Here is a 26,224-nt window from a genome sequence, read left to right as displayed (position 1 = left end):
AAACAGAGGCTTCCCCTCCACTCTGGGTCAGCTTGCCTGTCTAGGCCCCACTGTGACCACCTGCTGCCTGGAGAGGTACCACCCCACACCTCATTCCTCCTGGTCCCAAGGAAGGCCCCGCCCATGCAGCAGAATGCAGATTGAGTACCTACTGCATTCCAGGGAGCGTACATACTTTGCCTTTGACAAATGTAACGACTGCCCCAGTTTGAGTGAAGCGGTGGTGTGGAAACAGAAGACAGGTCCTCAAAGTGGTGGTAGAAAACCCCAGGGGAAGGTGTGGCTTTGGGGACTCACATGCCACCTCACAATACTGGCGAGAGGCCAATGTCACCCCATCATGTACTCCTTGTGGGAAATTTGATAAAATGCCTGTGGCCAAGTGCATGTTAGAGTCCTCTCCTTTAAACGCATACACAGTGCTTCCCTCCTCTCCCTGTAAGTAAAGGTCAAGCCTTTTCTCTGAATTATTTCACGGCCCTGGCTTCTGCCTGTCTGACTGCACCCCACCTCGCCCTTCTGCACTCTGCTCCGGCCGCCTGGCTGCTCCTCCAGCACACCAGCATGCTCTACCTCAGGGCCTTTGCACGTGCTGTGTCCTCTGCCTGGCACGCTCCTGGGGCTTGCTCTCACCTCCTTCAGGCCTCTGCTCAGATGTCACCTTCTCAATCTTTCCTGACACCCCCCCAATAAAATCAAACATTCTTTGTGCCCCCAACATTCCTGACCCCCTGCCCTGTCTTTTCAACAGCACTGCAGACCATCTGGCAAACATACGTTATCTGTTTACTTGTTCTTGTTAACTGTGCCCCTGCTACTCGAATGTCCGCGCCATGACGACAGGCAGGGGTCCTCATTTGCTGCCCTACTCCTAGTCTCCACAAAGAGCCTCGCACACAGCTGCTACTAAGTGTTTCCTGCACGCAGCCCCTCCAGCCCTCCAGAGTAGGTTCTGTTTGCATCCGCGTTTCATGGCCGGACAAATCAAAGCCGAGTCATGAAACCAGCTGGGAACCGAGGGGGCCGCAGGTCAGCTGGTCCCCTGGTGATGGAACCGCCGCGCCTGACACCAGGCCTGAGTTCCCGCAGCAGCTCTGGGCAACCTGCGTTGACTTGGCAGGTGACTGACCCCTCTGTGCTTTATTTTCCCCTCTGTCCAGTGGGGCAGCGCGAGCTCCCGCCCACTCCATTTGGTGTGAGATTGAGTTCGCGGGTGTGTAGGAAACTCAGCGGGCAGCAGGAGGGCTGGGCCCGTGTCCCGGCGCTGCTCAGGGGAGCGCTGTCGGCTTAGGCAGGCTGCTTCTGCTCTTGAGCCTCAGTGTCCTCCTTTGTGAAACGGGCGTGTTGAGGTGGTGAATGGAGGTGGTTGTGAGGCCCCAGTGGTGCTGAGTGGCCGGTGGCCACATGGATAACTACTGTTCTGGGGTGGGGCAGGCCCTGGCTCCCCACCGCCCCCGGGCCACCATGAAGCTGAACGAGCGCAGCCTGGCCTTCTACGCCACCTGCGACGCCCCGGTGGACAACGCCGGCTTCCTGCACAAGAAGGGCGGCCGGCACGCGGCCTACCAGCGCCGCTGGTTCGTGCTGCGGGGCAACATGCTCTTCTACTTCGAGGACCCGGCCAGCCGCGAGCCCGTGGGCGTCATCATCCTGGAGGGCTGCACCGTGGAGCTGGTGGAGGCCTCCGAGGAGTTCGCCTTCGCTGTGCGTTTCGCCGGGGCCCGCACGCGCACCTACGTGCTGGCTGCTGAGAGCCAGGCCGCCATGGAGGGCTGGGTGAAGGCACTGTCGCGGGCCAGCTTCGACTACCTGCGGCTGGTGGTGCGCGAGCTGGAGCAGCAGCTGGCCGCCATGCGCGTGGGGGGCGGCCGGCCTGTGCCCCGTCGGCCCCCTGGCCCCCCGCCCAAGGAGAACGGCTGCGCCGTCTGGAGCGCCCAGGCCCCCGCAGGCCCCTCTCCTGGCCCGCGGCCTGGCCCCGAGCCCCCACCCCTGCCCCCGCGCCGGCGGGCCTCCGTGCCCAACGGGCCGCTGGACAGGGCCTCCTTCAGCGAACTGCACGAGTGGTACGGGCAGGAGGTACGGGCGCTGAGGAGCCAGTGGTTCAGGGGCCAGGCCCAGCCCTGAAGAGGGGAGCTGTCACCTGGCGGGTCTGTGGGACTCCAGCCCCCGCCCCTGCTGACAGCAGGCTGGGGGCTGGTCCCCAGGGGAGTCGTGGGCAGCCTCCCCCCGAGGTTCCTGAGTGGCCTGTTTTCAGGGGACTCGAGGTCTCGAGAAGATGGTAGATTCTGAGAGGTGCTTGGGGACTGTGTGACTCGGAGAAAGCCCTGCTCCGGGGGCACCTGCACAGTGATTCTCAGGCAAACCCAGGGCCTGGCCGAGCCTTAAGAAGCCTGGAGGCCGCATTGGGAGCTGTAGCCCCAGGCCTGGCCTGCAGGGGCCGGGCTAGACTCACCCAGCCAAAGCCTGTTGCCGGCAACCGGTCTGGCTGGGTTGACTGGGACCTGACCAAGCCCTGTGGCCTGGTCCCAGCCGTGCCTGACGGGGCCTGGATGTGCAGAGAGAGGGCTCGCTGTGCCAGCTGCGGCAGGGCCTGACTCCATGTGCTCCAAGCTACCTGCCTGCCTGCCTCCAGGGGCAGCAGGGGCGCAGGTTTTACAGTGTGCTCCAGAGAGCTCCTTATCTGGGGTGAGGCAGGACTTTCCTCAGGCCACAGCCAGGCCTAGAGGGGCTGCTCCTAGCTCAGCTGCTGCTGGCAGAGACCGCTGGCCTCAGGCCATGTCTTGTCCACAGCAGCTCTCCTGACACTCCCTAACCACATCCTTCGTCCCTCCCCAGAGCCAGCGCTTCCACCCAGGCCAGGCCACGCTGAGGCGGGGCCTCTCCAGAGCTGGCCTGACCTGGTATGGTGCTGGGATGGGCAGTGGTGGCCTGGGCTGACTTTCTAGCAGGTTCTGCTAGGGAGGGTGGACACTCGCTGACTTGCTGCCCAGGAAGGGCACAGGTACGGAGCCAGTGGGGGAAAAGAAGGCCCTACAAAGTGGGGCTTGCCTTTCAGACCCCTCTCCTTCCATCACCCCCCGCCCAGGCTCACAGGCTCAGCCCCTCCCACTCCTGATATTCCAAAGGGGAAAACTTTGCTTCAGGCCAACTACTGTTTTCTGTTCTCACCAAGGTGGCCCTTCTTCATGCAGGGAGAATCTCGGGGGCTGGGGCACCCCCGGCCCTCAAGCTGGGTCATGTTTACAGTCCTCAGTGCCCCACCCTGGGGATCCCTGAGGACACCTCCACCCCAACCTTTCTTCCCTCAGAGGGTCCCTCTGGTGACAGACAGACTCGGCCCCTTGGAGCTTCTTTAGAGACCCTGGGGCTTGGGGAAGAGTTGGGGGCTGGCTCTTGTCTGCAGCCACATCTCACTGCTGGTTCAGTGGCCTAGGCTTCAGTGTTAATTTAATTTTTAATATTTAGGGTTTTTCCCCCTCGCAGCAAAGCTTGGTGTGCCTACTGCTTCTGTGTCATCTTAGGTCCTAGGAAGGGATGGGTGCCTTGGCTCTGGCTTGGCCAGGGAAGGGGGTAGGCCCTGCCCCCAGGAAGAGGCCTCTGCTGGCACCTCAAGGAGAACCTCGTCCAGTTCTTCTCCCAGCACCAGCGGGCACCTCTTGGGGCTTGGTACGTTCAGTGCCCCTCCCTCCTGAGTCCTGAGTGATGGGGGTAAGGCCTCCTGCCCCCAGACTCTGGGTCTGGGATGGAGGGGAGTATTAGGAGCTGCCTGGAACCAGGCCCGGCCAGACCCAGTGGGCTGGTGGGATGTTGGCTCCAGTTCAGGTACAAGTTTACAAGTTCTAAGGTACAGTGACTGGTGGCCCAGCCCCGAAGCACAAGAGGGGAGCTATGCTCAGACTTGGACCAGAGCGGGACATGTCGGGCACCCTGGGTGGGGTGTAAAGCCTAAAATAAAAGTCTGTTCAGTCGTGGCTGGTTGTGTTGTTTTTCCTCTTGATCCATGTGCCTGGCAGGGCGGGGGGGCAGGCCCCAAGGGGAGTGGCGTCAGTGTGAGGCTCTGCCAGAGGTTCTCCCGGCCACAGACAGGGAACAGGAGTGAGAGGCGCAGACGCCTGCTGAGTGCACACAGCAGACCAGGGATGTGAGCTGCACTTCTGTGAGAGGGGGCGGAACCTTCTGGAGTTATAAAGTGCCTGCTCCGGGGAGAGAAGGCAGGGGAAGGGGATGGCTCGCGCAGGCTGAAGCCCTGACAGCTGGGAGGCCCATCTGGGAAGGCAAACAGAAGAGTCAGTGCCTGGTTCTTGTCACTGATCATTTCGTGGTGGCTTTTTGGGGGGCCTGAACTTGGGGGGCTCCAATGCCAGGGCACCAATGCAAGTTCAGAGGGGGCCAGCCTGCTATTGATCAGTCATGTCTGTTGTGAACACAAGGTAGATGAGGAAGCTCAAGCTGCAGATCATCGAGTCTGTTGGGCTGAGGGGATTCACAGCCAGAAGGCGGCTCGCCCAAGGTCACCCAGGAACACGTGGGAAGGTCCCAATGTGAATCCAGAGCTCGGGTCACAGGTTTGTCTTTGTAGCCTGGGAAAATCTTGCACATCCTGGAAAATGCGGTTTAGGACGAGCAACCTACTGTCCTTGGTTGGCAGAACGAGATGAAGCCACTCGTGAGCACCCAGTGAGCGCTGAGTAATCCCTTCCACTTTCCCGGGCTGGGCTGCCAGATGGGGCTGGGGAAGTGGCTCCCCGCACAGGCTGAGTCAGCCACCACAGGGCATGGGGGCACAGATGGGGGACCCAGCAGGAGAGCACCCCAAGAGGGAGGATCACAGGTGTGCCCTCACCTGCCTCCTCGCTTTGTAGGGGTGGACTGTTCAGAGGCCCAGCTGCAAGGGAGAGGGCCGTGCGGCCACCTGCCGACACGTCAGCGCTTCCTTTCCACCAGGGCAGGACTGAACCACCTCACAAGCGCGGCAGAGGAAGTTGTCTTCCCTAGTCTCCGCGGGATACTGTACGTAACTGAGAAGCCACTTGACACGGGATGAGAAGCCCAAGGAGGGCACTTGGCCAGAGGTTAGGGTACATTCATCCACCCTAAATAAGTCCAGTTCAGCCAGCTGTTCTGCCCCCATCTCACTGGCAGGCGTTGGCTAAGCTGTTCAAGGATGGCTGTGTGGCCCAATTTTGAACAATGTGACGGGAATGGAAGGATCTTACTGCTTCTAGAGATACTAGAGCTCTTCAGTGCTTTCTGGGCTTATGTCTGATGCCGGGAGCCGTGGCAGCCATCTTGTGAGCATGAAGCCCGCCACGCTCAGGGAAGTGTTTCCTGCCGCTTTAGCATATACACTTGAAAATATCTCGGAACCGCTGAATCAGTGGACCCAGGAAACTGCCCTAACTCTGGACGTCTGTTCAGTAACTTTGTTTAAAGCTCTGAGAGGGACTTTTTTATTTGCAGCCAGAGGCTTCCTAATGGGTAAGCTTGAGTGACCGCAGCTGCTGCTTCTAAGGAGCATGGCCCTGGGTAATGGCTGAGGGTGGTTGTTGGCTTGAGGGTAAAGGTGAGGGCTAGAGGGGGACCCCCCCCACTGTGACAGTCGAGGGGCTGCTATTTCTCATTATTTCCCAGGAAGCCTCTCATCTCGCCTCTTCTGCAAGAGCAAACAAATACTGAGCCTCACGAACTCCCTCCCAGCCCTGCACCTTTTCCCCTGAACAGAAGATCTGTCCCTGCTCCCCGGCTACCTCTGGTGCGGGCAGCCGGCTCCCCCAACTCCTCCCAGGGTCACTTCACACAGACCTCGTTAGGAAAAAGGCCCTGCCTGCCGGGCCAGTTTCTAGAATCATAGCATCTAAAACAAAACTCTTCCACCACAGTAACAGGGCAAATGGCTTACACTTAGTGGCAGGACCCCACTTTCTGATGGCTTTAAAAGGCGGGTCCATGAGCTACTTTCTACTTAGGGTTTCAAAGTGGTGACCCACTCCTTGCCAAAGGGTCAGGGTTGCCTGGCCTGGCCTGCTTGCGCTTGGGTCCGAGGCCTGGCTTCTTACCAGGTGCAGTCCTCCATGGCCCAGGCCCTGTTATCATGGCGTCTCTAGTGGTGGGTCCAGAATTCTAGGGCAGGACGCCTCTGGATCGTAGCTCCTTGACAGCAGGGGTCAGGCCTGCCTCCCATGTACCCCTGGGGTCAGGCCCAGAGCTGCCCATCATTGCCACTCCTGCCCCAGCTCTCTCCACCTCTCCGTCCCTGACCACAGCCGCAATGGGCAGGAGCCATTCCCTGTACAAGCCCATCAGGGTCCTGGGAATTTTGAATCTGGGACTAATTTTAAATTGGGGGGCTTTGGAGAGTGAACTAACATCAAGAAAGACTAGGGCAGTGCCGACACCTGGCTGTCCTGCCTTTCGATTTAAGGTCTCCCCAAAAGCACTTGCCCATCTTTAAACTGATCAGTTTCTTTGAACCCAATAGCACCTGACTAGGCCAAGACACCAGGAATATTTGCTTCCCACTCTTTCGACAACCTTCTTCCCCTGACCTGGCACGCCAACAACGCTAAATTTACTGAACCTATGATGTCTGGTCTTCACCCCAGGGATTTGGGATCAGTAGGTTGGGGCAGAGCCAGGAAAGCTGCATTTTGAGTAGGCGACGAGGGATTGTTGGACCACAGCTGAGGAAATGCTCGTTTAGGGGCCTCCCTGGTGGCGCAAGGGGTTAAGCAGCAGCACTATGAAGCAACCCGCAGCCTCTGCAGCATGAGTTCGATCCCGGCCAGGGAGTAACCCACATGGCGCAGCAGACCTCTCCTGACTCGCCTGCTGCTCCCTTCAGCAGTGTATTTCCGTCAACCCGCCTGTTCTGCTCCCCCCTCTGTCTCTGGTGAATCCTCTCACCCCCCACATTTCTGGCCTGCACCCCAGTTCTTGTATACATAAATAAATCTTTAAAAAAATAAAAAAAGAAATGCTCATTTAACCTTCAAAGATACTCACAAGGCCGCGTGTAACCAGCCTCCAAGATGGCCGCGATGGCCCTGCCTCCTTGTGTCCACACCCTGGCGCACAGTCCCCTCCTGCACTAAACCAGGCTGCCCGAGTGGCAAGAGAACACTGTGGAGGCCACAGGGGCGCTTCCCAAGCTAGGTTCTAGAAGACACTACGGCCTCTGCCTGGGTCCTTAGCTGCCATGTTGTAAGGGCGCTCAAGCAGGCCTGGCGGAGGTCCCATCAGTAGCCAGCACTGCTCGCCAGCCACATGAGAGCCCACCTTGGAGGGGGTCCTCCAGCCCGCCCAACCTTTGGATGACCGCAGCCTTGGCCGACAGCTAACCTGCAAGACCCAGGAACCGGAACTCCTAGTCAAACATCACCAAATTCCTGGCCTGCAGAGATGGCTTTTTGTTTTAAGCCACTAAGCCTTGGTGTCCACAGATGCTATTATGATCACATCCATTTGACACTAAGGAAACGGAGTCTCACGGAAGCGCCCTCTGGCTTCGAGCGTGGAGTCTCAAACCCAGGCCAGGCTGAGCTCAAAACCAGGGCCTTTAACAACTGTGGACTGGGGGCTGGAGAAGGTCACACACATTAAAAATATCCGCTGCTTTAGCCCAGTCATTGTGGCAGGTGGGGCTACCTACCTGGGGTTAGGCGTGACCTTGGTCAAGGTCATACAGGTCAGTTCCCTGCCTGGATCCCATGGCTTGGGTTTGAAGGGGGTGACTTCAGCTTCCAGGGACCTGCAAATGGAGCCAGGTTTCCATAGCAACACACACTAAGCCCTGGCTATGGGAGCTTGGCCTTTAGAATCTCTCATGGTCACCGATCAGCCAGGTGAGGTCTGGCTTGGTCATTCACGAGGAGGTGATGGGAGGCGGCTCACCTTTCCCCATGTTCTTGTCCTTGTCCCATATCTTGCCTGCTATTTCTCCTGTCCGCCTCTCCCGCTTTTCTTCTAACTCCCATTGGCTTTCAGGTGTCAGCAGAGATGCCTCCTCCAGGAAGCCTTCCTGGACCTCACTACTCGAGCTCTCATGGTCCCCGCTGGAGTCCCCAGTTCAGCTCTGTACTCTAAACCGCCCCTGATCTAAGCCTACCACCTCCTGCCAGGCCCTCCCTGTTTTCCTTCTCATTCCTCCTGGTCGTTCCACTCCCTGCTCTCCTGTGGCCCCTAGTTCAGAACTCTGAATTTCTGTGTTTTTTTCCTGCAGGTCCCTTTCCTACGGGCCTGCAGACAGTGTCAACACCAAAGCTGATGGCCCACATAGAGCTCCGGTGGGCAGAGGCTGGGGTCCCTGCTTCTGCAAGTCCTCAGGTGGGCTGTGTCTGGGTGCTGCTGCCTCCTCACCTCCCCCCATCTACATCATGGGGCCACCCCCTGGGGATTTCAGACTCTGACCTTCTCTGGCGCAACAAATCCAGGGCCCCAAGGGTCTGTTCTTGGCTTTACTTGATTTCTTACAACTACTTTACAAGGAAAGTACCGTTACTATCACCCCCACATTGCAGCTTGGAAAACTGGGGCACAGAGCAGTTTAGGCACTTGCCCAAGGTCACACAGCTTCAGAGGTCGTGCCGGGACCAAAAGCTCGTTTCTCAGCTGACTCCCAGCCTTCTCCCCATGCGCAAATGCCAGGCTGCCTGAATCTCTCCCTTCATGGGCCACCTCAGGACCTTCGGGGCTAATGGGGACCCCGGCCCTTCCTCGCTGCTACCCTGCCCGCTGCCCAGGCCTCCCAGGGGCCCTCCTGCAGGGTTGGGAGTGACAAGTCCTCCTGACCCAGGAGGAGGGTTAGTTCCCACTGCAAGGACCAGCGGAAAAACGGGCAAGGGGAAGCTTTTCCAGAGGAAGAGGAAAGGCCTGTCTTGGGACGCCACGTGGCTTCGGCTCATGGCTGAGTAATGCTTAACGCCGCCTCAGGACACGCAAGTTACTGGTCAAGCCCTCCGGCTTGATGTGGAGAGACCCACCAGCCAGGTGGGGGAACCCAGCCCACTCATCTAGTGAAACCGCGGGGTGCTCATGGGCACCGGCTCTCAGGAGTTTCACACGCGACTGCTCCTCACGACGAAGCCATGAACCCCCATGTACAAGGGGACGAGGCCCTAGTTCTCCAGCTGCGGAAGGGGAGGAGTCGCCGGGCATTTCCCCATAGGAGACTGGGTGGAGGTGGGCACAGCCGTGAGTTGGCTCTCCCAGGGCCCGCGGCCACAGATGTGGGGGCGGTGGGTGAGCTTGGCTCCTTGGTCCCAGGTCCCAGAGTCTAACCAGCTCATCGCTGCCCTGAGTGGAGAAATGGATCGCAACCCCTCCATCTTCCTTTGCTGGAATCCACGGCGCACTGGACAACTGAGATGCCCACAGGCCCTGGGCAGGTGGCACAGGGGAGGCAAATCACGGTGGCCTCCAGGGGGCGCCACTGCACAGGCGGCTGGAGCAGGCTGGAAGGCGGGCAGCCAGGCCAGGCTTTGAGGAGAAGCTGGTCAGGACGATTTTTATGTGATGCGGCTTGTAAGACACGCTAAGGGCTCGATCCCACGCCCCAGTCCCCGCCCCAGCTCCAGAACAAAGCAACCAGGACACCCAGACATCATCATACAATTCTGTATTGAGCGACGCGTTTACAGAACGTGTTCCTTTTTTCTTTTTTTTTTTTAATGTTAAACAAAGTTCATCAATCTCTCATAGAAACGGTTTTGTGGGTTTTTGCTTTGTTTCGACCGTTATGGGAGGTGAACCTGACGAAGCTGTTCACGGTCCCCTGGCTTTAAGCACGACGGGATTTCCGTGCTCAGAAGACCATACTAAGTGCTTAATCAAATCCCGCCACCCGAAAGCCAGCCTCAGTTCTCCGAGAAGCGCAGTCTGCGTGTAAGCCCGGGCCCCACTGTGGTGTGGGTTTTGACAGTAAAAAGTGGTGCGTCCCCCCCACAGTTGCCTTAATTGCGACAGGGCGGTGGTGGCTTGAAGATGTTACGTTTGCTCCAGATTTGATGACTCTGAAAATTGGTCACGGTTTCCTATTGTCAAAATATAAAAATACCTTCCTCTGGATAAAAATGTATACAGTGGAAAACTCTTCAATGCATAGCCTGGGTGTGTGGAAAAGGAGGTTTTCCTGCGGGGTTTGCCTTGTCGCTCTTCGAGTGGTGTGGGGCTGCAGCCGGGGCCGGGCAGGCGGGCTGGGGGTTCTGGAAGAGCCCTTGGCTGTTCCCTTCGGTCGCTGGGTTTTGCCTGCCAGTTTCAAGAAGCTGGCTGCATCCTTGAAACCCCTGCCTGCCATCTCTGCCCCGGCACTGGACTGGCATCGATGAAGGCCATGTTTTCACCGTCATTCTGGATTCAGCTGGGGTGTCACCCAATTCAACCTTCCCTCAGAGAGTTTGGAAAAAAAACAAAACCGAGAGAGACTCCACAATCAACAGGGCAGTCGATCCTGCCCACCTGGGAACTCTCCCCTTAGAACCACGGTGCTGGAGGAGGGGCTCCTCTGGGATGGGGGTTGTCTTTGCTCCCCAGAGGTCCTGCACCGGAGGGCAGGAGGGCGGGCTGGATCCGGGGAGTCTGCAGACAGGCTGCGTGAACTCCCCTGTCGCGCTTTGCAGACCCGGAGCTGCGGGCAACCCCTGCGACCGCATCGGGGTGGACTGGACAGAGGTGGCGGGACGGGGCGCTGGGGCTCTGGACAGATGACTCCCTTGGTGCTGGGCGCCTGTGCGATGGCCAACGTGGCGGCTTTCTGAAAACACACGGTCCTGTCTGCGATGCCCATGCGGGTGCCGGCGGGGGGCGTCCTGCGCCCGGGCCGCGACTCAGGTTGGGCCACGCGGTCACCCTGGCCCGAGCGCCCACCAGCCTGCAGTCGCCTGCCCCCCACGCCCGGCTTTCCAAAGGCTCTGGGAACGCACCTGGTCTGCAGGCGGACGGGTGGACACGTGGCCGCGGGGCTCGATGCTCTGCGTTCTCAAGGCCGCCCAAGAGCCCCCCAGAGTGAAACACCCCCAAGGGCATCGAGGCTTTTCATTTAGAGTCTTTCGGACTTTCTCCTTTCGGCACGGTTTCCGGGAGGGCAGTCGCCAAACGCTGTCTCACAGACGTGGGGGAAAAAACCTCGGTTCAAAGGTGATCTAAGTTTTGGTCAATCTTAGAGTGTTTTGTGATGGCTTTGAGCAATTGTCTTCTTTTAATCTCATCTAGTGGCAAAAACGACACAACTTCAGTGTATACTTCGCAACAGTTGTGACAGCATCCTGATTTTATAACTCTCTGTAATATCAAAACAGCATCGGCTGGGAATAAATTCCAAAGGATCCTTTATTAAAATATCTAAAAGAGGTCTATAAATATTTATTTATTTTTCTAAAAGAGTTTGGAGTTTTTGGGTGAAAAGGTGGCGCCCGTGGCTTCTGCTGCTGGAGCGGGCCAGGCTGGAGGCGGCATGCTGCCCGGGCGAGGGGCACCCCTGCCCTCCAGCGTCGAAGCAGGAGATCACAAGAGAGGGGCCGGCGCAGCGCTGCTGTCCACCCCGGTGGCTCAGTTCCTCCCGCCCTCACCCGGCCTGCCTGGGAGGGAGCGAGGGAGGGGAGGTGGCCACCCAGGGTGCCCCCCGGCCCCTCGCCCGCCTTCAGAACTCCCACTCCAGGGCCTCCTCCCGATTGGCTGCCCGCTCGAGCCGGTAGATGATGCTGTTCAAGTTGGCCATCTTCTCGTGCCGCCGCTGCAAGTTGGGGTTCACCTTGGCGCTGGGGTGCAAGGCCCCGGCTGTGTCGGCAGTGGGGCTGGCACTCGGCACTTTGGCTGGGGGGCCGCCGGGTGGGGATGGGGAGATGGGGGCCGAGGAGGAGGGCACAGGTGACACAGACATCATGAGGCCTGGGGAGGAGGCGGCCGAGGGGGAGTTCAGAGACACCTCCAGGCTGCAGCGCGAGGACTCTGAAGCCGACTTAAAACTTAGAGGGTCTGGGTGTAGCCGCTCCCCCCCCTCGCTCTCCCGGGGGTGCTGTAGCAAGGGGCAGTCTGGGGTGGGCCCACCTGGAAGGAGGAGCCCCGAGGCTGCTTTGGGGAGTCCATCGTTGTTCCCCGGGGGGTCGGGAGGCGGCTCTTTCGGGGAACCCAGGCCTTTATCTAGCTCCCCTGAGTCCTGCGACTGGCTGCCGGCCTCCTCGGTCTGCTCCTGCTTAATCCGCACTTGGGCCTTGTCCTGGGCGGCCAGGGCTGTGGCGCTCTCCTCAGGGCCCTCGAGAAGCTCCAGTTCTTTCACGGTAGGTTTCTGGTCCTCGACCTCAGAGTCGGGGCTCTTCGGTGTGGGGTCCGGGTGGGCGTGGCTTGGCGGGAGGACTCCAGGACCCCCACTGGAGTCAAGGTCTGGTTCATCCTGGGTCCCCTCCACCAACATCTCCCGGCGCATCCGGGACCTGGGGCAGAGATGGTGGTGAGCAAGGGGCTGGACGGGGGCCCTACCAGCCCAGGACTCAGTCCAGAGAACAGCTCTAGACTCCACCCGCTCCCCTGGGGGTTCATAAGCACTAAACTTCTTCACATGCAGCATCTTGGTAAGTCCATTCAACAACCCTACAAGGTGGGTGCTGTTTGTTATCTGCGCCCCACAGAGGAGGGGACAAGGCTGAGAGATGTTGAGTGACTTGCCCCAAGTCACACAGTCAGTAAGTGGAAGTGTCAGGACTTGAACTCAGGACTGCGGGATTCCAGAGCTCATGAGCTGGACCTGCGTGGTCCCATATAGTAGCCACATGTGGCTGGAAATGTGGCCCGTCTGAATTGAGAAGTGTGATAAGGTGAAAACACCCACCAGATTTTGAAGGCTTAATACAACAAAAAAGTAAATTAATGTTTTTATATTGATTATGTGCTGAAATAGTTATATATATATATACATACACATACACAGGGCTAAATAACATACACTATTACAATTACATTTTTTTAATGGCTCCTAGAATATTTTAAATCACCTATGTGACTCGCAATATATTTCTACTGGACAGCACCATCCCACAGGGTCAAACCTGGATCTAGTATGTGGCAACAACTCCTTGCTTCTTCCCTGGAGAGACTCTTATGCATCAGCACAGAAGGGAAACTGAGGCAGCAAGTGGCACATTGGCACATGAGGTCACCATGGCACATTGGCAGTGCTGCAGCCAGAACCTGGGAACCCTGAATTGCAGTTCAGAACCTGTTCTCTCTCTAGTTGAACAGCCTCTCTGTTGTCAGCACTGTGTTATGTTCAGAGCAGGATGGGGCGGAAATGTGTCTAACCCCATTTAACATTTTCCTAATAGCCAATGAGGTCCAGAGAGATCAAATGACTTGCCCAAGGTCACAGAGCGATAAGGCTTCCTCAGCACCTCAATGCTATAGCCCGCTGCCCATTTCTATTAATAATAAAGTACATGTTACTAACATATAACACTAACAACTATAAGTTGTAGTTGCAAACATCACAATAACGGGTCTTATATGTCAGGCGCTGGGCCAAGCACTTTTTGCAGATTATTTCATTATTTTCCACAATAACCTGATACAGGGTTACCAGTCTCATCACCATCACTGAAGAAACAAGGCTTGGAGAGGCACAGGCACCGTCACAGTCAGAGCTAGCAAGCCATGCAGGCAGGCCCAGAACCCAGCAGTTTGGCTACATTCTCCAGCCTCCCCCACTTCCTATCCAAGTCCATCCCAGGATCCTGAGCCCAGAGGGACTGTAAGGGGTCCTCTGGCTTTCCCAGTCTTCTAGGGGGACTTCATTGTCCCCTAGCTCCCCCTAGAGGGAAGAGGTGATAGGACCAGGGACATCCCTAGTGGGGTTCACTGAGGTGTGATCTGAGGAAATTTGGGATAGCTCAATGCTTGAAGTTCTATTACTAGAACTTCCAAACTGCAGATCAAGTATAAATATGAAGCTACTAGTCATTCACACTTTAGTATAAATTAGACCTTTAAATTCTTGACTCCCAAATCTACAGCAGGGCCTTCCTAGTACTTTTTTCTCAAAATATCCTGTTCTTCACACTTCCCAGAACTCACTGCAGTGTGTACTTATGTATTAATACATGATTCTCATTTAACAGTGACCTTCTTCCTGACTGGTCTGTAAGAGATGCTAAGAGCAAGGACTTTGTTTTCTCTTTGGTGCCTAGTACACAGTAGGTAGTCAATAAATACTTGTTAAGTGAAACAAATTTCTTCTATAATTACTGCTCTTTCAGAGTTGTTCCTTTTGGGGGTGGAATTCTCTCTGTCCCTTGGTAAAAACTTCCATTCATCTTTCAACACCCAGTTCAATGTCACCTCTTCTGTAAAGGCTTCCCCAGGGAGAATTCCCCTTTCTCTCAGTCTCTTATTTCTCTCTCTCTCTCTCTCTCTCTCTCTCTCTCTCTCTCTCTCTCTCTCTCTCTCTCTCTCTCTTTTAATAGCATTTATTAGGTTGTTGTGGAATTACCCAGTTCAGTTTTAAGTTCCCTAAGGGCAGGGATGATGGCTTGGAACCCTTGTTTCCCCAGAATGTGGCTAACTGTGCATACATGGCAAATATTTGTTGAGTAAACATGTTGAATAATAGTGAATATGCAGTCCTATGGGGAACAAAAGGGGGAGAGGACAACCTCATTACCTCCCAGGCAGGGAAGAAGGATATGAGGCTTTAAGGAGACATGTCATTTGGCCTTTGGCAGGCTCTGGGTCTGAGCCAGAGGACAAGTCCTATTTTACAGTGTGGTTAAGCCTGCAGTTTTTCCATTCCATCCTCAGTCCAGTCTTGTGGGGTATGAGGTTCCTTATGTGTAAAATAGGAATGAGATTCAGAGAGGGAAAGTGACTTGCCCAGGAACACACAGCTAAGGTGGGACTTGAACTCAGGTCTGTGTGAATGCCCATGGCTGGGCCTGGGAGAGAGGAGGCTTCCAGTCTTCCAGGCACCTTCCTTTCTCCCTGGGGAATCAGAGACCTCTCTATCCCTGGAAAGCATGGAAAGACTTTCTTCTCTGGCACCACATTTTCTGCTCAGGAGGTTTGGTGGGGGCACCTCAGACATGGTCCCTGAAATTCCAAGGGCTCTCGGCTGGCTTCAGGAACCCAGTCAATGCCCCAAGCCAACCCTGGGATGGAACTCCCAGGATGCCCAGCCCACTGCAGGCCAGCAACTCTCCACTCTGGGGACCGGTGCGTGGGGACACAACCACAGAAACAGGAATCACCCACTCACCAAGGGGGTGTCACAGGGGCTTCCTTGGGCCTCAGGAGAGGCCCAGGGCTGCAAATCAGCCTCCACCATAAGGCTCAGTGGTTAGTTAGGGTTGCTCAGCCTGTGCCCCAAACACAGTTCCTGCTCCTTTCTTGAAGGCAGACACAGAACGAGCTGGGTGAAGTCATAACAGAGACAGTGACAAGAATCACATCACACGCCACCACAAGCTATGTGCCAGAATTTCACACAAATAGGTCAGCCCGCTTATCCTCTGGATGACACCGCCAAGCAGACCCTGTCATGGTTTGCGTTTTAGAGGGTAGACGACCGAGGCACAGGGAGGAGAGAGTGGCTTGCCTGGGCTGGCGATGGTGGGAGGCAAATCCAGACAAATCCACGCACCTAGTAATAGCCTCCCCATCTCCCCGAGGCCACGCAGGGCCCAGACCCTTGTCCACCCTACCAGTGGGCACCCCCAGCGGCCTCACCTGTAATTGTGGAACCAGTTGATGACGGTGTTGGTCTTGAGGTTGAGCTGAAAGGAGAGGAGTTCGATGGTCTGCTGGGAGGGGTAGGGCTCCAGCTGGTAGGCCTTGCGCAGCGCCTCCTTCTCCTCGGGCGCCAGCACCACGCGGGGCTTCTTGATTTGCAAGAGGCTCAGGTCCTGGGGCTGCAGGCAGGGGCTGGGGCACTCGGAGCGCGTGGCTGGAGACTCACTGTCTGAGCCGGTGCTGATGAGGCCGTACCTGCGCTTCAGGTAGGCTGGGGCAGGCGGGGGCAGGCTGAGAATGCAGCCTCGGCCAGCCCCCCTCATGGCTCTTTGAGCCCCCAAATTAGGAGCCTGCTCCCAGTGGTATCCTTTCCTCCCCCTCACTGCTTTCCTTCCACATCCTTTCAGGCCCTTTACTGATGTTGGCCTGCCCACACCTGTGGGAGAGCCAAGAGCCCGAGGGCCGGAGAGTCTACCTGCCCTGAAGCCTGGTTGTAGCGCCCAGGTGTTAAGGGTTTAAGGCCTCAAGCAGAACCCTCTGCAAAATTCTCTTGCTTGTCAGCATTATCACTGAATTTTACTAGTCTTGCTGGCGGTGGGGTCACAATATTACTTTAACCAACCCAGTAATTACATAAGGTATCTCAACTCCAAATGGTCCAAATGTGATTTAAAAAAAGGCCACTTTAGAATAAAGATGTAAACCAGGCTCATTTAACCCTCCCAGCAATGCCCTGAGGTACATGCTATCATCAGCTCTTTTTTTTGGTGTGTGTTATACATTAAAAAAAACTATTTTCAGTTTTTATTGAGGTAACATTGGTTTACAACGCTGTATGATTGAGAGGTCTAGAATCACACCTCTTCGGATGTGTGTTACCACACTGTACCCACTGCCAATCAACCCTTATTTTGTGGTTAAGAAGAGACACAGAGAGGGGAAGTCACGTGCCCAAGGGCACACAGCAGAAGTGCAGCCGTTCACAACTGCAGTTGTCTGAGGTCAACAGCTCTCCTTGGTTGCCTCAAGCGCCCCTCACAGCCTGGCTTGACCCTGAACTGCCCAGGTGTCCAGACTACAGTTTTTCAACTCTATCTCATCTTCCAACTCTGTATCTCCTTAAAAAACAGTGTTTTTATGTCCAGAAATCCCTTATGCACAGCCTGAGACTGGGCAGATGCATGGCAAGTCTCAACACCAGCTCACTTTCCCAGGCACGAGAGATACTATGAGATGATGCCAGAACCTGCGCTCTCCTTGCTCACTCCCACTGGGGAGAATCATCTCTTCCCTTTGCTGGGTCAATTTTGTACTTTGTGGAGTAGACTCTGGGCGATGGGCGAGGACTGGGGATCACAGGGAGAGAGTGTTTTGAAGAATATGCAATTGGGGTCCTCCCTGGTGGCCTAGGGGTTAAGTCTCAGAGCTATCATCACTGTGGCCTGAGTTTGATCCCTGGCCAGGGAGCTACCCATATGGCACAACAGACCTCTCCTGTCTCCCTGCTGCTCCCCTCAGCAGTGTATTTCAATCTGCCTGTTCTGTTCCCCACTCTGTCTCTGGTGAGTCCTCTCACCCCTGTACCTCTGGCCTGCACCCGAGTTATTCTACACAAAACAGAATGTGCAACTGGGGTTGGCAAAAGACCAGAGCAACAACAGGCAGGTGGAGGGAAGCTGAGATGGGAAACTGGGATTGTCACGGAAACAGCATGTTCAGTTACTTTAACTTTCAATATTATAATTGTTTTCATTTATACTGTCTGGTGGGATTGCGATTTCCACCCCACACCAGGCTGAGACGAACACGGGGGCCTGGGTTTATTTGGGCCACAGCTCGCAGGATCCCGGGGTCCCCGGGGCTCACCTTTCTTCTCCAGCTTCTTCATGTCTCTCAGCTTCTCCACGTTCTGGGGGTCGTTCAGCCACAGCTGCATGCGCACGAAGGGCTCCCGCCCCTTCAGGCTCAGCTTGTGCCAGGGCTTGGGCCGGGACAGCAGGTCAGACACAGAGCCCTGCGTCAGCCCCAGGATGCTCTCCCCAAACAGCCGCTGCCCTGGGGACGGGGAGGGCGCCGTTACCCCACTGGGCAGAGATGTCTGCTCCCGGGAGACAGGAGCAGCTGAGACACAGGGAAAGCCCTGTGGTGTCTCCTAACCCAGAGGGGAGACCAGACACAAGAGTTACCCAGGGAATCTGGGGGGACCTTTCTGCATGAGAGGCATTAGGAGGGTGGTGGAACAAGACAACTGTCAACTGAAATGCTCTCTTTTACATTGAGAGGTTCATCACTCCTAAGGGAGCCCAGAAATTATCTGCAAACTTCCCGAACAAGTTAGTGCCACCTGGCTCGACTGTTTCCCATTATCACCCGGAGGATCATCTGACAGATTCTATCAAAATTTCAATATATGCATATCTGACCCAGCATTTCCACTCCCTAGAATTTACCCTCCAGCTGTACCTGCCCAAAGGCACAAAGGTACAGACAGGTGGCTTCAGAGCGGCAGGAACTTAGAAACAACCAAAATGCCTGTGAGTTGCGTAGAAATGTGGGGCACCCGTGGTGTGAAACACTTTGCAACAGTGAAAAGAACCAAGAGATACAGCGGGCCTTGTGTGGGAGGCTGTCACAAAGCAGTATGAATTTTTAAAAAGTCAGCTGCAGGGCAGGATGTGTGCAATTTCATTGATACAGGGAAAAAAAAAAAAAGCAGAAAGGAGGCGTATGAATATTCGCATTTGTGTTTGGAAAGCGTCAAGATGTGGGCCTGCCCTGGATGGAGACACTGCTGTGGCTGGGATTCTCAGAGGGCTGCAGGAAGGAAGTTTTGAAAGCCGTGGGCTAAGGGTTCTAGGTCCCATCAGGCCTGCGGTCACCGCCCCTGGGGACAAGGTCAGACAGATGCCTCACATGGAGCCGACTGCAGGCTGAGTCCACGGCCCCTGGGACTCAGTGCTGGCACCTTCCTCAAGGGGCGTGGGGCCAGCCAGGGCAGGGGCAGCATCCCCCACTCCCGCCGCCCGTACCTAGGTTGTTGTCCGTGAGGACCTCTTTGACTCTCTTGGTGATAGAGTACGTGTCCAACTCGGGGGACATGGCCACGATCTCCTGGATGCCCCCCGAGGCCTGGCTGCCCGAGAACATCTTCCCGCCCAGCGCGGAGCTGGAGCGCCCCTCTGGCTGCTGGTTCTCCTTGCTGCTCTCCAGCGACAGGCTCAAGGGCTCCTGGGAGCTCTTCTCGGGCTCCGTGGGGCTAGGGGGCGGGGACGGCGAGGACCTCGGCTCGGTGGGGCTGGCTGTGGGCACAGAGAGCAGAGCAGAGGCGGTTACTGTGCTCTGGCTTGGGCACACACGAGGTTCGCTAGCGCGAAGGGGAAGCGTTAACTTGCCAGCACAGCTCCCTGGCAGACGGCACCTTCAGCACCGCGATCAGAGGGGACATCACTGTCACGGGACAGAGCGATACTTGGTACCTCCTGATACAGTGTACTGAGGAGGAGGCAGCGTCACTTCTGTGATATTCCTGCCCAAAGCCAATGGCCCGATTCTAATTACGAGCCTGGAGGGGTGGGGGGTGCTGGCAGATGTCTGTCAGGAACCCTGATGACGCTTGAGAGGTGCACAGTGCAGCTCAAAGCTGGGTGCTGGCCTCACAGCCCCAGGTGGTGAGCGGACCACATCTGGGCTCGTGGGGTCGGGCTGACCTGGCCATAGGTGTGTGACGCTTGAGCTGACATGGACACTGCCCCAGCCGCAGGCAGCCTGGAGAGTGAGGGGCAGGGGGCTGGGCCCGGCTGGAGAACAGAGGGTCTTCCAAGGCACCTGCCTCTTGGAAAACTACCTGCACTCACATCCCCACCCAAAGGGTCAGGTTTCCAGCCAGAGAGGGAGCGGGATGAGGAAGGAGAGGGAGATAAACCCCGAGGTTGTGCCTGAAACCAGCCCCCCCATGCCCTGACCACGCTGGTTTCCAGGCCCTGCTCACAAACTCATTGGAAGATGCAGAACCTGGCTCTGTGGGGGGGGAGATGCTGATGGCCGAGGGCTGGGCAGTCAGGCCCGGTGAGGCCCGAGCGGGAGCGCTGCGCAGCGGGGCTGAGGGAGAAGGGAGCAAGGAGCAGGGTGACGAATGGGTCCGAGTTTGCCCCGATTTTCCTGGTTTTAGTACAGGAAGCCCTAGGGCCACTTCTCAGTCCTGGGCCAGAGGGAGGGCGAGGTGGTGAGGGGGAGAGAGAGCAGAAGTGAAGATGGTGGGGGTCGAGCCGAGGGGCGGGACGGGGAGAGACGGAAGGGGGCAGAGACAGAGCAAGGAAGACAAAGGTGGGAAGCGATAGAGACAAAGTCTGAGATAAAGATGGGGAGAGAGATGGGGCCTCGGGGAGATAGAAAGACCCGTTTTTAGGGTGCAGGGCTTCTTCAACTGCTTGAGAATTCTGAGAAGCCTCAGGCAGAAGTGCCTGGAATATGGATGCCCACTACCGAGGGCATCACTGATGAGGTTGGCTAATGAGGGACTTGGCAGGCAGCTGGCGCAGGGGAGGGCACGCTTCAGCACCCTCCCCCAGCATCCGGCTCATCCCTAACCCGGCAGGCAGCGGGCTTCCTGCCCTGGCTGGCTGCCCAGGGAGGAGGGGCAGAGGACAACTGCAGAGGCAGGTCCAGACCCACCCCCACTGCCGACTTTGAGGAGCTGGTGGGCAATGGATTTGCTTCCCAGCCTCTAGGCTTAGGAAAAGTGGGGGCTGGGGGCCTCCCCTACTTCCAGGCCCTCAGCTACTACTCACATCTCGGCTTCCACAAACCTGGCACTCTGGTCTGCAGTGAGCGGGGGACAAGGTGTGTCTGCCGCTGCACATTATGTTCCTGGTACTATTGCTGTTGATGCCTGATCTGGTTTGTTTATGAGGCTTGGTTTCATCTACACAGACTGCACTTTGCAGATGGGTAAACTGAGGCTGAGCTGAGGTCTCGAGGGACCACCTTGTTGGGACTTTCTCTGGCATCAGTGGGCAGCGTGCTGTTCTCTCCTGAGAGCCGTGCCCCCTCATCCCAATGCAGGGCCTGTGTGGGCACCTCAATAGACCTGCCTGCTGTTGGGGAGGAGCTTGGGTTCCCTAGAGCCCCCCCACAACACCTCCCTCCTCCCCCGGACACTTCCACTCTTGGACTTTGACTTGGGGCAACTCTGAGCCTCAGGTTCCTTCCTCATCCAGGCAAAATTCAGACTCCACGCTGCCTGTGCATCATTAACGAGTGGCCCCAGCTGTCCAAGGCACTGCGTTGAGCATTCTGGGCTGCTGGGTGGCTGGGAAAAGATCGGGATTCTCCGCTGGGGAGTGGAGGGTGGGACTCCACATGTATTTTCTTCTCTTGTTCTAGGCACCCTGACGCCACCTAGAGGTTTGAAAGTAGCACTAGCTGTACCCCACTTGCTGAAGGAAGGATGAGGGGGAGCAGGCAGACCAGCCAGGAGCACAGTGCAGTCTTCCAGGGGAGCAGTAATGTTGGGGGGTGGTGCAGATGGAGAGCGGGGCAGTGAAGCCGGAGGCGTGCGCAATGCCAGGATGGGAGGTGCTGGGTGCTGGCAGCGCTCTGCCTGTCCCCCCAGGGCCCGTCCACACTCACCCTGGGAGGCGCTGGGCGGCTGGCCCACAGCCTGGCCGAGCTGGTCTGAGAGCCACAGCTGCATGCGGATGAAGGGCTCCCGCCCCTTCTGGGTCAGCTTGCTCCATGGCTTGGGCCGGGACAGCATGTCACTCACACTGCCCTGTGACAGGCCCAGCACCTGGGGACGGGGCGGCAGCAGGGGGAGGTCACGAGACCCGGGACATTGGCTATCCCCACCCTTCCTCCCCAGACCCTGGGAGGCCATGCTTCGCTCCTGCTCCCTGGGGGCGAGGCGGCCTTCCTTTGCTCTTGATTTCCCTGGAGCCTGCTGGGGGACCCGCCTGCAGTGCCTTCCCCATACCCCCACATGTGAAAATCCTACCTGGACTTTAAGACCCCTCCTCCAGGAAGCCTTCCTGTGCCTCCCACTGAGGTCACTTCTCCCTCTGCTGGGCTTGCCTGACCCTTTGCCTGCTCCTCTGCTAAAGGCAGGGATGGTCTTAAAAAGGACTTAACTGCTGGGCTGAGCCTCAACCCTGTATTGAAAGGACCGCATTAGGGATGGAAGGGCTGGGAGCAGAGCAGAGGGGCTATTTCCCAGCCAGACAGAAGCGTTTCACGGCTTCAGTGCAGGATGGACCCCAGCCTTGCCCGTGGCCCCGAGCCCGGGAGAGACAGGGGCAGGGTTTCAAGGCCGCCTCAGGCCTGTCCTTGCTCATACTCTTCCTTCCCAACCTCAGACAGTGGGGCTGGGCCTCCCTCCTGGGGCCCATAGGCCCCAAAGCCCCAAGCCTCCCGGGACTCCCCAACCCTGTCTTTACCTTTTCCCCGAAGATCCTCTGGCAGATCCCATTCTTGGCCAGCTTCTCCTTGACCTGGCGCGTCAGCTCTAGCGTGTCCACCTCCCGGTACATGTAGAGCTCATACTGCTCAGGGGTCAGGGGCGGCACGGTGGGCTTCAGTGTGCGGGGCACGTAGGCTGGGTAGTAGGCCAGCCGCCCACCGGCAGCCTCAGGGACGCCCCCCTCAGCCTTGAGCTCGCCCACCCTGGGGGGCTCGTCTTCGCCCCCGGCCCCTTCGTCCTCAGGGGCTGGGGCGGCCTCGTCCCCACGGGGCCAGGCCCGTCCATTGGGCTGGCCGGAGTAGCTGGACGAGGAAGACAGTGAGGGTGAGACGGAGGCGTAGGGCCGGCTGAGTAGGCCGCGGTCTGAGGCCCAGTGGTGGTCAAAGTAGCCAGCGTCGCCGATCTCGGACTTGACCTTCCGGATGATGCTCTGCACGAAGGCAGCGGGGGACAGGACCGTGAGTGACGTCTGCGTGGCACTGCTGCTGGTGCCTCCAGTGCCCACACTGCTGTCCTCCTGCTTGACGTGGGTCAGGGCCCCGTTCTGGCTCCCGGCTGCCAGTGAGGGCCGCTCGGGGGGTGAGGGTGGCACGGAGCGGCCCCGGGGGCCGGCCTCCATCTCCAGCAGGGCCTGCTGCTGTGCCTGCATCTCCCGGCGTGCTTGCTCCAGAATGTTCTTGATGGCATCTTCCGAGGTGCTGGTGGAGGCTGAGCCGTTGGCCATGCTCAGTGGGGCCGTGGAGTTCTTGGGCTCACCTGTGGGGAGGAGACAAGGTGGCTGGGGCCCAGCATCCGGGCATGACCTGAAGAGCAAAGATGTTGGCAGCACAGGATTTAGACCAGGCAAATGACAGAGGCCATCTCTCCCCAACAACTGGGATGGGTTAGGTCAATTACAGTCTTTCCACAGGAGGCTGCCATTAGACCTCAGGTGATTTGACGTGGAGAAATTGCCCAGGAAGTACACTAATGTAAAATAAACACTTCTTTATATGCTTTCATCAACCTCTGCAAGTGTTCAAAGACAAGGAAAACCCCCTACAGCATGTAAGAGGCTTCTTCATCTATTTTAATAGCAAGATGAATGGCATGAACCCAAATACTCACGGACATGAGAATGAATAATAAATAGTGGCATGGGCACACAATGGAATACTATACAGCAGCGAAAAGGAACTCACCAGGTAAAACCATGCATGAATTTAAATAACATACTATTTAGTGAAAAAAAGCAAGTTCCACAAGATGAGACACAGTATAAGCTTCTTTCCTTAGAGTTTTAGAACAAGCAAAAAATAAGCAACCTATTATTTAGTGAAGACATGATCTGTGTGAAAGAAGTCAGACACAAGGGCCACAGAGGGGATGATTTCCATTCATATGAAATGTCCAGAACAAGAAAACTCATGGACCCAGAAAGCAGATGGGTGGTTACCAGGGATTAGGGGAGGGAGGAGTAGGGAGTGACTGTTAAATAGGTGTGGGGCCTGCTTTGGGGTTGATGAAAATGTTCCGAAACTCCACAGAGGTGGTGGTTACACAACCAGGAATGTGCTAAAGTCACTGAATTGTGAATTTAAAAGTTAATTTTGTTACATGAATTTCACCTCCACTGAGAAAAAAAGGCAAGTATGTGGCTATTGTGGCGAGCTAAGAAAACACAAGAAGTTAAGATGAAAACGGAACACCCTCTCATCTCTCTCCCAGAGGCAACCACACGAATCAGCCTCTCAGTCTCACGTATTTCTTTCCGATCTGCTTTCTAACTACAGGCCTGGAATGATGAGAAGTGATTGGTGGAGAGCATCTGGTTAGTCTCCACTTAGCAGCAATAGGTGTGTTTTTTCCTATGAGTAAAAGCTTCTCTCTGCAATGGCTGCTACACCGTGGAAGGGGTGGTTTCCGCTTTGCTCGCTTGATCTCCTCTTGCTGGACACTGAGCTTTCCAGTTTGTGCCTGTTGTAAACTACAGCAAAGGCAGCGCGTGGGCACAGTCTTTGCGCCCATTCTGGACATTTCCATCGATTCCCGGGACCGAATTTCTGAGCTAGCAGCCAGGCCCCTTCACCTCCCATGGGGACCAGCGGCTGCTCTCGGCTCAGCCCACCCTTGCATCAGAGTGCGGGCATTTTTCTCTTGCTGAAACTCTTCACAGCCCCTGCCTGGGCAGCCCCGCAGCCATTTGTGCTACCGCTTCCCTCCTCTGCTGCATTCCTTCCGGCCTTCGGCTGGAGGCCTGAGCTGCCAGAGGCACCCGGGGCCTCCTGTGGCCTCTGCATGACTGTGCAGGCTGCCCCACCCTCCGCTGGCCTGCCAGCCTCCGTAGTCTATTCTCTTTAGTGGGGAGAGGTGGATGTTTCTCGTGGTTCTAGTTACCACAATATCTTGTCTCGTCCACATCTGCAACCTATGTCAAGCACACAACAGGTACTTCATAGGTGTTTACTGAACGATTGTTTCTCTGGCTACAGGAGTGAAGAGGAAATTAATGTGCACACAGTTGGGTGCTGATTATCTGGGTGGGAAGTGCAGCCTTCTAGCAGGGTGAACCTCCCCAGCCCTCCCCTCTCCCCCAGGAACCTGGTCCTTGGAACCTCGGCTCCTGGGCACAGAGGCTTGGGAATCGGACACTTTCTGTGAGTCGCCACCAGGGGGCAACAGACACTGCAAAAATGGAGTTTTAGGAGGTGGAAAGCCAGCAGCCAAGGTCTGGATATGTGCTGCCCTACAAGGTGCTGGGTGCAGGGATGTGACTCAGTCCCTAAGAAGCCCCAGGAAAGGCAGGAGGGAGAGTCACATGAGTAGGGTCATTTGTAACCCAAGCAAATGCAATAACACAGACATAATAATGAAAGAGTTAACTGTCAGGATGGCTTCCCTCTCAGGGAGGGGTGCCTTCTCCATGCCAGGGCGGGAGGCTGAGTGCCTGCGGAGTGTTTTTCAGCTTCTAGAGGCCACCTGCTTTCCTCACACAACTTCATCTGATCCTCACACAACCTTAAGAAAGAAGTACGAATGCCGCACTATTTTAAAGATGAGTAAAAGGAGGCACAGGGAACCTAAGTGACTTGTCCATGATCACACAATTAATAAATAGCATAGCCGAAATCTGCAGGCAGACCTTTTTGGCTCCATTTACACTATATATATATATATATATATATATATATATATATATATATATATATGGGTAATTATGGAAGCTCTAAGTAGGGACAGCATGCAGTCTGTATGGATGGGGGTGGGGGGCTTCTCGGAGGAGGTGACTTCTGGGTTTAGCCTAAGTATGAGTAGGAGTTGGCTGGATGAAAGGTATTTGGGGTAAGGATGGCATTAGGGCCACAGGGGACAGCATGGGGGTGGGGTGGGCATGACTACACAGTTCGTGTGAGAGGGGTGGAGTCTGAAGATTATAAGGCCTTTAGGTCTTGAAGAGATTGGATTTTATCATGAGGACAGTGGGAAACCATGGGAGGGTTTTGAGTGACATGACCACATGCCTGCTCTAGAAAGATCTGTCTGGCCTCAGGGTGGAGAAGGGGATAGAGTGGGGCCTAGAACACCGGTGGCAAGATCAGTGAAGGGGCTACTGCAACAGTTCCAGCAAGTGATGGCGGTGGCTCGCTCTGCTGGGGGGAGCTGGGCAGGGGAATGGATGAACTTGAAAGAAGACGAGCGTGAGTGACTCTTGGCTGCTAGAGGTGAGGGGCCAGGATTTCTAGCACCACCTGACAGGTTCCAGGGTTTCGTAGGTGGGTTTGCGGAGGGAGGAGGGGGAGCAAGTAAAGACAATAAGTACCGCTGAGTTGGAGATGCCAGTACGGCACCCTGGTGGACAAGCCCAACAGGCAGTCGCCTTGTGGCTCTGGAACTCTGGAAAGGGAGCGATTTGGGTGCTGTTAGAAGAGGAAGAATGTTAGGGGGCCTGGGGGAGCCCCACGTTTGAGGGGCTGATGGTGAAAGTGCAACACGTTGGGCTAAATAATGATCCCCTGAGGAGGTCTAAGGGCCCATCCCTGGGACCGGTGAACATCCTGCTTACGTGGCAAAGGGACTTTGCAGATG

General features: G+C 56.4%; 2 protein-coding genes across 2 annotated transcripts in view; one reads left to right on the top strand and one right to left on the bottom strand.

The window, feature by feature from the left end:
• Positions 1 to 1,442: 1,442 nt before the first annotated feature.
• On the top strand, positions 1,443 to 2,124 carry PHETA1 (PH domain containing endocytic trafficking adaptor 1; the record flags this gene model as incomplete). The annotated part of the gene is made up of 1 exon (XM_084253597.1): positions 1,443 to 2,124. Exon 1 carries the CDS (start codon positions 1,465 to 1,467, stop codon positions 2,122 to 2,124), a length of 660 nt encoding a protein of 219 aa, XP_084109723.1. The 5' UTR covers positions 1,443 to 1,464.
• Positions 2,125 to 11,446: 9,322 nt separating this feature from the next.
• CUX2 (cut like homeobox 2) overlaps positions 11,447 to 26,224 on the bottom strand; it is a 216,812-nt gene continuing 202,034 nt past the window's right edge. The window contains exons 17-22 of the mRNA XM_084254186.1: positions 22,137 to 22,915; positions 21,334 to 21,493; positions 18,735 to 19,004; positions 17,572 to 17,760; positions 15,703 to 15,976; positions 11,447 to 12,422 (exon numbers count right to left, since the gene is read on the bottom strand). Of these exons, the coding sequence (XP_084110312.1) occupies positions 11,633 to 12,422; positions 15,703 to 15,976; positions 17,572 to 17,760; positions 18,735 to 19,004; positions 21,334 to 21,493; positions 22,137 to 22,915 (2,462 nt within the window). The 3' untranslated portion in view covers positions 11,447 to 11,632. The remainder of the gene's footprint in view (positions 12,423 to 15,702; positions 15,977 to 17,571; positions 17,761 to 18,734; positions 19,005 to 21,333; positions 21,494 to 22,136; positions 22,916 to 26,224) is intronic.

This window comes from Talpa europaea (assembly GCF_964194135.1).
Source record: "Talpa europaea genome assembly, chromosome: 14".
Lineage (NCBI taxonomy): Eukaryota > Metazoa > Chordata > Mammalia > Eulipotyphla > Talpidae > Talpa > Talpa europaea.
This window is presented reverse-complemented; position numbering and strand designations above follow the sequence as displayed.